Source organism: Pteropus medius, unplaced genomic scaffold, assembly GCF_902729225.1.
Source record: "Pteropus medius unplaced genomic scaffold, Ma_sr-lr_union100, whole genome shotgun sequence".
In the NCBI taxonomy this organism is placed as follows: Eukaryota; Metazoa; Chordata; class Mammalia; order Chiroptera; family Pteropodidae; genus Pteropus; species Pteropus medius.
The window spans coordinates 4900542-4914563 of record NW_024349797.1 but is presented as its reverse complement, the minus strand read 5'-3'; the positions used below and the strand labels follow the sequence as shown (position 1 = coordinate 4914563).

At 38.6% G+C, this 14022-nt stretch overlaps 1 protein-coding gene and 1 pseudogene across 1 annotated transcript; both read left to right on the top strand.

Annotated features, from left to right (window-relative positions):
* The first annotated feature begins 937 nt into the window (after positions 1-937).
* Positions 938-1056, top strand: LOC120619813 (uncharacterized; annotated as a pseudogene).
* A 1238-nt stretch (positions 1057-2294) lies between these two features.
* On the top strand, positions 2295-13789 carry NOXRED1 (NADP dependent oxidoreductase domain containing 1). Its single transcript, XM_039883919.1, has 6 exons — positions 2295-2877; positions 4596-4792; positions 7679-7859; positions 8452-8603; positions 9415-9637; positions 13337-13789. The coding sequence occupies exons 1-6, from the start codon at positions 2723-2725 to the stop codon at positions 13512-13514; spliced, it is 1086 nt and encodes a 361-aa protein (XP_039739853.1). The 5' UTR covers positions 2295-2722; the 3' UTR covers positions 13515-13789.
* Positions 13790-14022: the final 233 nt, after the last annotated feature.

Below are 14022 nucleotides of genomic sequence, written 5' to 3'. Positions count from 1 at the left end.
ATTGTGCTAAAATTATTGGCTGGTCTTCAAATAACAGTGGTAACTTTAAGTTAGCGTATCAGTCAGGGTTCATTTAGAGGAACAGACCATTGGGAATACAGTCTGCGTGTCTGTCTATCTAATCTGTATGTGGGATTCATTACAGGAGTTTGACCTTACTCAAGAATTAAGGTTGGTTAAACAGTCTCTGGGTTATCTGCATGGCTGGTGGTAGAGCTGGAAATCCATGGGGCAGACGGTGGGGAAGGCAAGATGGGTATAAAGTGAGGGGAGAGCAAAGACAAGCTGGAGCCCATGGGAATGTATTGGAACCTGCGTCAGCTCTTACTGCCTCTAGTCTTAAAGTGGGTGTCCTGCGGGAGAAGCTAGCTGGTGGCCTATCTCACAGAGCTGAACACAGACCTGTCCCAGGAGTGTGAAAAACTGCAGCGGGGCGCAGGGGAAAGTATAGCAGCTGCAGGCCCAGCTACTGCCCCTCACCAGCAGGATCACCAGCAGACAACCAAAGTGGCTGCCCCGACCTCACAAGCATAAACACACACTGGCTGCCACTTCACTTCCACCCTCCAGATCTTACACAAAAATCACTCTTGTGGCACACCCTAACCAGAAACACACACAGAGAGAAAATTCTGAACAATATAGGTCAGTCTAACCTACTTAACATGTAATGAAGCCACAACCACTGGATCCCCATTTTTGAGAATGAGGAAGTGAAGGATGGGCCCGGAGTCCACACTCGTACAGGTTAACCTGCGCTGTGTTGGTCATGCTGAGCTGGGACATTCGGAGCTCCTCCTTCAGATCAGGAAATATCACTCTGTGACATTAGGTTGAACTACCCACCCACTGTTTTGGTCTAAGGAAGTGCTTCTTAGACTTGATGAGAACTTCCACACTCTTCAAGTACTGGAGACTGCTTTTAAAGAGATTGAGAGTCTGCAGCCCTGCCACCCTGAATGTGCCTGATCTCGTCTGATCTCGGAAGCTAAGCAGGGTCGGTCCTGGTTAGTACTTGGATGAGAGACCACCTAGGAATACCAGGTGCTGTAGGCGTAAAAAAAAAAAAAAAAAATTAAAGAAAAACAAACACCAAGACAAGTACTGAAACCACAGACGGAAAACAAAACAAACAAACAAAAAAACAGAACAAGAGTGATGCAGCCATCCTATAAAAGGGATTAGAGAAGCCAGCCATGAAAAGTCACACATTGAATGATTCCATTCATATGAAATATCCAGAAAAGGTAACTCTATGGCGACAAAAAGCAGATTGGTGGTTTCCAGCTGATTGCGGGGTGGGAGTAACTCTGTAATGGGTACAGGTTTCCTTTGTGGGGGGTGAAAATGTTTTGGAGCTAGAGAAGAGTAGAGGATGCACAGCATTGTGAACATACTGAATTGTTCACTTTCAATTGGCTATGTTATGTGAATTTCGCCTCAGTAAAAACCTTTTTTAATTTAAATGCAGATTAGAGACAAGTAGTTGTGAATTCTGATCTCAATTTCACCATTGCTATACAAAAGAATTTTAGATATCATTTTCCCCAGTTTTATTTAGGTATAATTGACAAATAGTATGTATCAAGATGTACAACATGGTATTTTGATAGACATTGTGAAATGATTACTACAATCAAGTTAAATAACATGTCTATCATTTCAAAGCTACCTTTTTGTGTGTGTGTGGTGAAAACACTTAAGATCTACTCTTAGCAAATTTCAAGTATACAATATATAACAGTATTATTAACTATAGTTATCATAATGTACATTAGATCCCCAGAACTTATCTTATTCATTGATTTCTTGAGCACAAAAATAAGGGTTTTGAAAACTCCATGTGTATGGCTAAGATCTATATGACGTTCCAGTCTGCAAAAAAAATCTAGTAGTCCAGACTTTCTGTTGGGAAAAGAGAGTCCCACACTGCCCTTGTGTAGCACTAAGAAGTAGTGAAAGAAATTTGTGTCCTCATGTTGCAGGTGGGGAGAGCCTCTAAGTGAGGCTGGCCCCTTTAAGACTCTGAGACTGAAGTAATCTGGTAGCTAATGAGTCATAATGACAATTTTCTTGGGTAATTCTCCTTGGAAATGTAGTTATTACCCTTGGGGACCAGAAGTAATGAGAAGCAGAGCCATCTTTTCGGTTGGGGTGGTGAGAGATATATGTAGATGGGCTTATACCTCTCTGGCTTCATTTTCTAAAATTTAGATGTCTCTGTTCTACACAAGGGACCATGATATTTAATTTTAGCTCTTTTCTATCTGTGGGGAACACAGTTTAGTGAAAGGGAAGAATTTCTTTGAAACACAGTCTCAGTGTTCAGTTCTATTTCTGAAACTTAGAAGGGAATGGGAGGGAGGGAGTCCCAGCCTAAGAGCACCTGTGAAGCCCACTGCTAGTGTAAGTGGCACCTACTGAAAGAAGACCCTGTAGCCTATGTGGAGGAACATTACTTTGAATTTTTGTTCAGGTTTTTAATGAACTCGAGTATTCTCAATTCATGGTCAGTCAGTGCTTAGGAGTCCTCCAGGACTCACGCTGAAACAAAGAAGTGGATGAGAGCTGCAAGTTCAGAACAGGGAGGAGTGAGGTGCTGAAGCCCACCACTATGAGAGCTTGTGGCTTGGGCATACACTTGGGTATAGATTCCCTCTTCTTCCAGGACAGGGAGCCAAATTGATTGCTATTTGTCACCGCAGGAGATGGTGGCTTGAAAATGGACTTGCTAGAGGGCCTTGAATCTCTGCAGTTTGAGTATGGGATGGAAGAGGAAGACCGCAGCTGGCTGTATTTGCAGGGGCGTTCTCGGGGGCTTATGATCAAGGCCTGTGCCCACGCAACCTTCTTCTGCAAGCTCCTCTGTAATTTGAGGTAAGCTAGTTCTCCAGGGTCAGACAGATGCAGAAGAATCTCACTGTGGAGAATCTAAACGACTTAAACTTTTTATATTGGAGGATAACTTTGGCAAGGGGAGTGTCTTTCTACCTTTTCCAACCCACAGTCAATTACTCCTGGTCTAAAAAACACAAAGGAAATGTATACCAGGGCCCTTTGGCTGTGGTTTTGTAATAAAGCATGGATTAGTGGCGATTTCCTTTCAGTGGGTAGCTCGATTAGATGATCGATTCATTCATATATTCATTCATTCATTCACTCATCAAGAGGACTAGCTTGTCTTCCACAGCTACTAACGTCTAGCCATTCCATGGCTATTGGCTGAAAATAGAATCAATTCCTCATTTGGAGGCTGAGCTAGTAGTGGAATGCTCCTTCACAAGAAAGCTACCTGGGACTTTGGGGGTCCCCCTATGGCCAGATGAGTTGCTTGAAACCAGGAATACTGATTTGCAAAGAAGCTTTCAGGTCAGTCCTGACTTCTGATATCTTTGTACAGTGTGGCTTCAGAAACTTAAATAGGGGGCATGTAAGAGCCAGGTACCTAGGACTAAGCTCCTGTATTCTGTAACTCTAGGTCATTCTTGGAGCATTTGTCTCCAGCTCAAGTCTACTTCTCACTTTTCTTTTCTCTGAGATTAGATTAACTCCTCAATGGTGGGACCAGATCTGATTGAACATGTTATGGATACAGTACATACCCAAGGAGGCAGGCCACTCAATGAGTTTGCTGATTGGCTGATTGATAAGGATGCACAGACCTATTGGTTGCATCCAAGAGTAGTGAAAAACCAATACATGAAACTTCCAGGAGGCATTTTATGTTTGGAAGGATCAGACACCATGAGAAAACACTCTCTTTTCAACCAAGAGAGAAAGAAGCCTTAAATAGAATATGGCTTGTGATACTTACATGGAAACTCCAGAGCTTTAATTTTAAAAACTCCAATGTTTACAGAAACACAGAACAAATATAAGGTTGTCATATAACAACATAAAACAATGCCTTATGCGTTCAGGGATCAGACTTTGTTCATCTTGGGCCAAGGGAACAATCCAGAACCAACAGTAAATGAACCTCTGGAAAGAGAGGATCCTTGATCCTCAGTTTTTCAGGTCTGTTTTCCCTTATAAACCATTTACTTTGATAAATCATATGTTTGAAAAAGCTAAGTTACTTGGTTTCCTGGATCTGTGCAGAACTGAAATAGGAAATTAGAAAGAGTAGGTGTATGGGGTGTATGGTAGGAGAGGGCGTGTTCATCCTGATGGCAATGGAAATTTGCCATCAGGAAGAGCGCACAGGAAACAAGGAACAGGCCAACAGTGTTTCAGTATGCGTATAACAGCAGCTGTTCACAATGATGGTTCCTACTTAAAGAACTGGTTGAATATTCAGACCTTGTGTTTAAGAAGGCAGGGAAATGCACAACACAAGTAACAAAAAAGTTCATTAAAAAATGTTTTAAACAAGTTTTTGTCCTTTGAAAGGGGTATGCTTTACTTTCTGGAAAATTCACTGAGGAACATTTCCTTCCCTAGCGATGCTGGATAAGTGGTATATAATTGGAATGCCTTGTCTCTGAAGTACTTAAGGTGCCACCAGGCTACCATATGAGGAAGTTAAAGCAGAGAACATCAGAGGTTGACAGTGAGTGTGTATTTATGTATGCATCTGTGTGTTCATTCTCCAGGAAATCATTACCTAAGAAGGAAAGTACCAGACGTCCCTTGAGTAGATCTCTTGACAACACTCCTGATGATGATGAGTTCAAGGTGGGCATCATTGGAGGCGGCCACCTCGGGAAGCAGCTGGCTCGTGTACTCCTTCGGCTTGTCCCCATTCCTGTTCAGAAGCTGCGGATCTCCACTCGGAGGCCAGAGGCCCTAGGTGAGGAGCTGTATGTGGCAGAAAGGGGGTTTGGTTGCGCTCTTTAGGTGTTGATGGGGCCGTGTCGGAAAGGAATCCTCGTGTGTAGCATGCTGAGTTCTCAGCTTGCTAGCCCCGAGAAAAGCTAGGAAGATGGTTTTTTTAACTTCTTCCTTAAAACAACTTTCTTTTCCACTTAAATGTTTTATAGCCATCTCTCCTTCCTGTGCCTGTGGTGGTGAGACATCTTTCTGGGTCTTTGATACAGAGAAGCTTTCCAAACAGAGTTCAGACTTTTTAAATGGACTAGTTAGAGTCTGGTGGGTGTTAACCGGTTCCAAACATTTGGCCTTGTGCTTTAAAAATAACATTTAATGAATTTTTAAAAGTGTTTTGTAATGATTTCATTTACTAATCTATGGCGATAAAAACCGTAATGGTTGCTTCTGGGGAGACTGAGAGAACTTTCAAGGAGGTAGAAATGTTCTGTATCTTGAAAGAGGTATGAGTTACATGGGTGTATATATTTGTTAAAAATGAGCAGACTATGTACTTCAGATCTGCGTGTTGCACTGTATGTAAATTATGCTTCGACAGTTTTTTAAAATGTAAAATAATATATGCATACAATAGAAAATTTATAAAATTACTCTATGGGGAAGTAAATAATAACTACCTATAATTCTCTTGCCAGGGTTATTATTTCCTTTCTATTTTTTTTCTGATTATCTCAGATTATATCAGTAATGGACACTATACCAAATTGTTTATTTTCTGCCTTTTTCATTGAATGTATTATGAGCATATTCTCATATTATTTAACTTTTTTCAAAGTCATGATTTTAAAGTTGTATAGTATTACAAAGTATAGCTATATGATAATTTATGTAACTGTGCTTTGTTTAGTTGGATTTCCTTGCACATAACTTAAAAAAGGTGTAGCTGTCAATAGGTGTAGCTTTATTAAGATATTTATATGTAATAAACTGCACATTTTTAAAGTATTCAATTTGATGTTTTGACACATGTATACACCTGTGAAATTATCAACACTATCAAAGTAATGAACTTATCCATCACCTCCAAAGGTTCCTTGTAATTCCTATCTCTCTACCTCCCTGCATGCAGTCTGTCTGTCCCCCAGCCAGGAAACCACTGATCTGATTTGTCACCATTGATTAGTCTGCATTTTCTAGAATTTTATACAAATAGAATTATACAGTTTGTACTTTTGTTTGGTCTGACTTCTTTCACTTCATACAATTATTTTGAGATGTATCCATGTCGTTTCATGTATTGATATCCTTTTTGTTTCTGAGTAGTATTCATTGCATTAGTATTCCACAGTTAATTCATCTGTTGAAGGACATTCAAGTTGTTTCTAGTTTTTGGCTGTTATAAATAAAGCTGCCATGAACATTTGTGTACAAATATTAGTGTGAACGAATACTTTTATTTTTCTTGGGTGAACACCTGGGAGTGGAATAGATGGGTCATATGGTAGGTATATTTGATTTTTAAAGAAACTTCTAATGTATTTTTTCAAATCAACTTTCAAAAAAGGTAGTAAACTTTCACCAGGATTGTGTAAGAACACCCATCTCTCTACATTCTTGTCAATTCTAGGCATCTGTTTTTTTAAATCACTATTTTAATATGCTTTTAAAATTTTTCTCATTTTAATACATCTTTCACTGATCACTAGAATAGTTGAGTATTTTTTATAGGTTTATTTCTATTTCTATTTTTTTGAGTTCTTTTTGTCCAATTTTTTCTGCTGGAGTGCCTATATTTTTCTTACTGATTTGCAAATGTTCTTTCTTTATTAAGGAAGCTTTAAAAAAACCTTACCAACTCTAGGCAAATTTAAAAAATCTCATCAATAGGATTAGTATAAATGATATTTCAATAAAGTATATATATTATTTGGGGAGCAATATATTTATTAATAATAAAGTTACATTTTTGAATACCACTGCATGTTGCTTGTGTAAAGAAGCAAGAATTCAAAATGCTCGGCATCTTTGTACTTCTGAGAAGCACATATGAAAAGAAGGATGGATGTGCATGTTTTCCAAACTTCCTACCTGGAAGTACCCGAGTACCCAGATAATCTCAACATCAAACTTATTGTGTACTCTTGATAGTTAAGATAAGAAGTGACCTCTCCAATGTCTAATATTCTCTTTTTCAATAATACAACATACTACCATATTTACATTTTCTCTTTTGAAAATATATGTTACAATAAGTGCAACCAAGTGATTTACTGCCAAGGGGTGTTTTTATGCAACTACCTGCTTTATCACATTTCTCTCCACCTTTATAAATATCTTAACATTAAATTGTTAAGACAGAAACTAAGTATATTTTCCCAAACTCCTCCCAATATCTGCCCTATACTCTTCCACTCTCAGTTTTTCCTACCAACTCAAGCCAGTTAGCTGTGTAACTTTGGCCTCATAACATAAATTTTTGATACCTCGGTTTCCTCATCTATAATATAGAAATTACACTAGTCTCTGCCTCATAAAGTCCTTGTGAGGATTCCCTTAGATAATGCATATAAAGTACTTTGCACATTATAAGGCTTCAGTAAATTGGAGCAGAAGGCTTCTTTCAGATTATTTTCTTCCTCAAAAAAAATCTGAAAAATTCTAGCATTTGGTCTGAAAGTAAGATAAGGATGAACTATCATCTCAAGCACTACTGTGGTGGCACCAGCTGCTTTAGCAGTGAGGGTAGGGCATTGTTGTGTGGATTTTAGAAGGCACGAAGAAATCTCTTCTGATTTATGTGGCACCGAGACTTGAGATAATATAATTGTCATCTTCTTCTCCCCACAGGTGAGGTTCAGGTCAAACTCCTTCGTACTGTGATCTTTCTATCTTCCTTTATTCTTCCCAGATGAGTTCCAGAAACTGGGAATCCAGTGCTTTTACCATAACTCTCGTCTGGTGAATTGGGCCAACGTGATATTCCTCTGCTGCCTGCCGTCTCAGCTGTCTAATATCTGCTCAGAAATTCAAACCAGCCTTGAAAAAGCCTGCATTGTGTACAGCTTTGTAGCTGCCGTCCCAATACCCAGGTATCTTGTTAGGGTGAGCACAGAATTGGCAGAACTGCTCCGTCTCCTCAGCTCTGGCTTCTGCCTCCCACTTCCACCCAGCTCCTACCTCTTGGCTGTTCCCAGGAGTAAGGTGGAAGCAGCTTCACCTGCAGAAGAACACAGCTGGCCCTTCTGATTGTGTCTTCCCCACTTGAAAACCACACTTGCTGGTGGGACATTTTTCTTTGATGTGCAAATGTTTAGAACTGCAATAGAGCATTGCATTCTACTGCTTGAAGCTGACTAGTGTTCCCCTTGTGCATCGGTGAGAAGGGAAACCACCAGTCAACAGCATGAAGAGTGATTGAGAACATGTGTCAAATATTATTTTTGTACCCCTAGCGTCTAGCCCAGTGCCCGGCAAGTGATAACATTCAGCAAGTGTGTGTTAAGCAGATGGCTGAACAACAGTTCAAGCGATAAGTAGTGCCCTCAGCACTGACCTACACCCACGCCTGCCCCTGAGAAGTGCTGTGCAGGGGTCTGTTGGGGTTGGACGTGAACTCAGTGGATCACGTGGTTTATTCCAGTCCTGACCCTGCACTCCCTGTCTTGGTGGCTTTCCTTTCAGGTTGAAACTCCTATTGAACCACACCAATATCTTGCGGCCTCAGTATCAGTGTTTTGAAGGTTTTGTCAACATCTGGGGGGCCAATAAAGAAATTGTAGCTGCTCTCCAAGATCCTGTGATTCTTCAGGCTACCTGCCCCTACGATCCTACTGGTAAAATGGCTTACCTTATTTTTGGCACTTTTGAAAATTACCTCTCGGCCTGTTGGTATCTTATTAAATTTCTCTGTGTGTGTTTTGGAGGGTGTGTGTGTGTGTATGTGTAAGATTGGGTGGGTGTGGGGGGAGTACAAGCTAGATACATTCTCAGCCATTTAGGTAGGTTTTTCATATTTTATTTTTATTTTTTAATTTTTCAGTTACAGTTGTCATACAATATTATATTAGTTTCAGATGTACAGCATAGTGATTAGACATTTATATAACTTATGAAGTGATCACCCCGACAAGTTAGTACTCACGTGACACTATAAATAGTTATTATAATATTATCGACTATATTCCCTATGCTGTACTTTACTCAGCTATTTAGGTTTTGTGTGGCAAAAAGCAGTCCTTGTTAGGAAAAGCTGAAATAGGGATGAACTGGAGACGACCAGAGGGGAGAGCCTATTTAAACAGGAAGGTGGAAGAGTCTGGGACTAAATGGTTTTTCCTGCTCTAATCTTCTGGTTTTCCCTAGTCCCTTCTCCTTCTAGGCAAGAACCATTCTAGAGATTCCTTAGAGATGCTTTTGCCGTTAGCAATGCCCACACCAGCCATACCTGTCCTCCTGTGGCGGAGTTAATACATGATGTGTCTTAAGGGCACAAAAAGGGTTCTTGGCCTAGAAAGGAGGAGTGTTTGCTTACTTTGAGGTTCATATGACCAACCTGTCTGGGAAAAAAGTATAGAGTTTATCTCAGGTTCTGTGCAAACCTTTTTTGTTGTGCTAACTGTTATTTCCCTTGTCATTGGTGTGTAGGGGGAATAACCCTCAATATCAAGTGGCTAGAGGGAGTATTCTATGCAATGCTAAACATCTGCACGGCAACGAACATGCCCCACCCAAATGCGCTGCAGCTTCTGAATGAACTGTTCCTCTCTGTGCACTTTGAGGGCTGTGAGAAAGACAGAGAATCTTGCCCAAAATTTAAATTAAAAGATTTTGTCAGCAAAGTCTATGCCAATAACCTGTCTCAGGGAAGGTAAGGTACTACAGCTGGCCATTCTCACTTCTCTCACTTTTCCTTTCAGGTTATCTTTAAAAATTTATAAAAATACATTCTTGTAAAAAATCCAACTAGTGGAAGAGTGAAAGCCCTCATTTGTTCCCCGAATACCATTTCACAGACTTTACCTCTAATTGTTTTTATATTTTTGTCTTTTTATCTATACATTTACAAACGTATATTTATGCTGTCATATTATAACATGTATGCATGTCTATATCTAGATATACATTTTAGAAACATAGGAACTATATATACATAGGAACTATATATATGCATTTTCACTTTCTATGTTATGGATTCATTCTGTGTTAGTATAATCATATCTATTTCATGTATGAGCAACTGCATAGGCATCCATTGGATACATTTATTTAATTAAATTTATTCATCAGTATTTCCTCTTGATGCTGAGGTAGTTTCCCCTGCACCAAATTTTACATAAAGGGCTGCATTGAACATTATTGTACTTACTTTGCATACTTATACCAGTATTTCTGTTGGATGAATAGCTGGAATAATATTTCTGGGTCAGAGATTATATGATGTATTTTATGTTTGACAGGTATCCCCAAATTGCTTATTGAGAACATGGGGCTTATTTTCATTTCTAACAGTGTATGAGAGTGCCATTGCTCTATAGCTTCAAAGCTATAAGAGCAATCATTTTAATCTCTGATAATCTAATAGGGGAAATTTCTGCTCTTGTCACCAGTGCCCTTCCTTGTCCCTAAATTCACCAGCCACTTTCAGATCCCTTTTTTCCTTGACTATTAAACATGCCATCCTTCTTGAAGCGGTCTCTTATCTTGGCTTTCATCATACCCTCACATTCTCATTTCCCCCCGTCTCTCTGGTTCCTCATTTGTCAGTTCCTCCTCTACCCTACTCTTAAGTCTAGAAGTTTTCAGAGCTCTGTCTTAGGCCTTCTTTCCTTTTCATTTTACTTTGTTCCTGGGTGATCTTTTTCACTTTGCCATCTTTACACTGACAGCACTGACTCTGTACTGCTAGCCTTGATGTCAATTCTGTGTTCGTATTCACCATCTCCACTTATTCTCGTGTCCAAAAGCATACCTGTTCTCATACCTGCTCTTTCAGTGTTTCTTATCTACTTACAAGCTTTTTCACCAGGTTGTTCAAGCCAGAACCCTGGAAGGAGTCCTTGATTCTTCCTTCTCTCTGTATTCTGAGTGATCGCCAATAGCCTGTGACACACTTTCACTTTGGGGATTTCCCTTCTCCATTACCCTGGGATCCCCTTCACCTCTCTTATGTTGGATCTCTTTCTGGATCCCTCTTCCTCACCCCTTCACTGTAGTGGATCATGTCCTCTTCCGGTAGCTTCCTTAGAAAATGACACATAGGAAGTAATTTTTAGAGAATATGTCTGAAAATGTTTTTATTCTAACCTAATATTTTATTGAGAACATAGCCAGGCATAGAATTCTAGGTTAAAAATAATTATTCCTCAGAATTTTGAAGGCATTGCTCCACTGTCTTTTCTGCCTTTAGAACTTCTGTTGAGACGTACAGTGCCATTCTTTTTAAATTCACCCTTTGTTGAATGTTTTTTTTTCCTCTGGAAAATTATAGGATCTTTTGCCTTTTGTATCTTGAAATTTTATGATGTGTAATCATGTGAATCTGTTTTAATTCACTGTGTTGGGCACTTGGTGGGATTTTGTTTTCTTAAAAAGATACTATAAAATATATATACAGAAAAGATATATTCCATAAATTCATAAATATCATTTAATGAATTATGGTAAAGCAAATACCCAAGAAACTGCCACTCATAAAAGAAACAGAACATTCAGTGGTCCTTTTCAACCTGGATGTCAAGTTCTCCAATCACATCTTTGATAATTTCTCCCCTCCTGTTTTCTCTATTCTCTCTTTCTTAATATCTTATTAGTCAAATGTTGGACCTCCTGGATTAATCCTCTTATTTTCTCTCTCCTATTTTCAGTATCTTTGTCTTTTGCTCTGCTGAGAGATTTTCTCAATTGTAGTGTTTTTGCTATCATATCTTGAGCATTTTTTCATTTTTGGTAGATTCTGATTTTCAAAGATTTTTTTTTTAGTCTCCGAATAGTCCTTTTTTTATGTAACATCCTCTTGTCATTTCACTATGCAATACCATCTCTTATCCCTTTGAGAATATAAATGATAGCATTTTTTTTTCTTCTCTGATGAGCCTGTTTCTCCCAAGTTGTTTTCCGATCATTTGTTTTGGTGTCTATCATTCATTTCAGAGGCTTTCTTCAAGTGTGTGGAGAACCTCAAGCACTCCTTGTTTGCTACGTGGTCTTTACTACAGAGTGATTAGGTCAGCTGTTTTCTTGGGAAACTCTGACTATTGGTATCTTTAAATCTTTGGGACCCAACTTGGGGAAAGCAAGCTGTGTTTGTGTGTAGGGAGAGAGGTAGTTTTATCATTCAGTTTATATTTGTTCACTGTATTTCCCCCTTTTTCAGCATATCCCTGCACTCAACGGTGCCCATTGTCCCCCTGTCCAGAGACCCTTTGTTTAACCCTCCCCAGAGAAACCTTTTCTTGGGGAGGAGGAGGGACTGTCTCCTGATTGCGCAGTGTTGGGTAGCGTCTTGGGAGGGTCCCTCTCCTTTTTTAGGTTTTTAACCCATCCTCCTCTTTTAAGCTCCATCTTACCCCACTTCCAGATGTACTTGGTCCTATACTTCCTGAGTCTTTGGTGGGTTCTGTGATGTAGATGCACTGTGCTTTGGCTCAGTGTTAGTACTCATCCATATTCTTTACAGCTTCTAAACTCGTTGCTCTTGTGTTCTCTCTCATTCTCATTTCTTTGCCTATTTTTTGTTTCGATTGTTTATTGTTTTGTAGGAGGTTTTCAGTAAGAAATTTTTTTGTGTATTGGAAATGTTTTTCATATTATTTCTCTTCCTTTTTGGTATCTTGCTGTTCAGATTCTAATTTTTGCAGTCAAAACTGTCAAATAACTTCTTTATAACTTCAGGGTTTCAAGTCATAAAGACCTTCTTCATCCCAAAATATTCTACATTTTCTTTTAGGATTTTCTTTTTAAAATATTTAAATCTTTAATCAATTTAGGATTTTTAATATCTTTTATTTATTCATTTTTGAAAGCCAATTGTCATGACATTATTTAGAGAACAGCCAATCCTTTTCCTACCAATCTGAACTGATTTTTATCATTTGCTAAACTGCAAGATATTCATGGACATATTAATTTCTACTTCTTTCCTCACAGAGTTGAAGCGAGTATCTTTTTTTAAAAAGAAGATATCTTAAAAGAAATGAGATCTCTTCCATTTTTAATGTCCATGATCCTCTTATGTATTCTCTTCCTAAATTCAAGGAAAATATACTGAAAAGGATGTCAATGTCATTATTATAATCATTCTCTAATTATGAATTCCTCCCCAAAAGCACTTAGAGAAATGTACATAAATGTGAAAACTCGTAGTACAATTAAATTCACATATTGAATAGTTTCAGCTGAATTTTTAATTTCACTATGAATTTTAATTAGTTTGACATAGAAAGTGAAGAAACTTATTTCCAAGTAGAGAAAAACTTTCTTTAGAGGAAATATTTACAGCCAAATTGGATGTATTGAACAGACAAAAAAGTAACAGTGTTTTTTGTTGTTGTTGTTTTTCCCATCCTAGGCCTTTCCCCTGGTTTGATCTGACTGCTGTTCAACTCAGGGAAACTCCTTTTAGCCAGCATCTCTTAACCAGTACTGTGCTCCGGGACCACCTTACCCATCTATACTGTGACTTATTTGGCATCTCCCTAACCAAAGAACAACAGCCAGTGGTTTCCACGGGTTCTCCCACCCAATAAGACAGTGACCTCAGGAATCAGGATTTTTTTCCTCCCTCTACAATAGTTGTGACCTTGTTATCACAATTGACAGTGAGAAACATGTGACTGTATGGTGTTTGCCATAGGTTAGGCACTAAGGAATTAGAACATTGTACTGATAGCTCTTTAAAAGGTAGAATAAAACAAGAGGTCCTTTACATTGGTATATTTTTGTGCATCTGGCTTTTAGAAGTAACCAAATGAAATTACATAACTTGACAAATTTAAGTAAGCTGCTTCCCCAGGAAAGCCTTTTTAATACAAATTATCTCTCTTCTAAAAGCTAAATTCGAGAAGTTATAATGTCATTATTAGAGTTACATATTGCAGCTTCTTTTCCTGTAGCAGTATGTAGCTGACAAATGATAGCTTTATTTTCCTATTATTTTAGCAGTATGTAGCTGACAAATGATAGCTTTATTTTCCTATTATTTCTTTATTATTTTAGGAGTAAAATGTGTGGTAAACAATTTAATTATGACTCATT

What these genes read in the sequence shown, in the direction of transcription:
- NOXRED1 (XM_039883919.1), top strand. Translation starts at nt 2,723, where the DNA reads ATGGACTTGCTAGAGGGCCTTGAATCTCTGCAGTTTGAGTATGGGATG. An exon ending in GCTGCCGTCCCAATACCCAG is followed by an intron (nt 7,860 to 8,451) that starts GTATCTTGTTAG and finishes CTTTCCTTTCAG; the next exon opens with GTTGAAACTCCTATTGAACC. An exon ending in CTGCCCCTACGATCCTACTG is followed by an intron (nt 8,604 to 9,414) that starts GTAAAATGGCTT and finishes ATTGGTGTGTAG; the next exon opens with GGGGAATAACCCTCAATATC.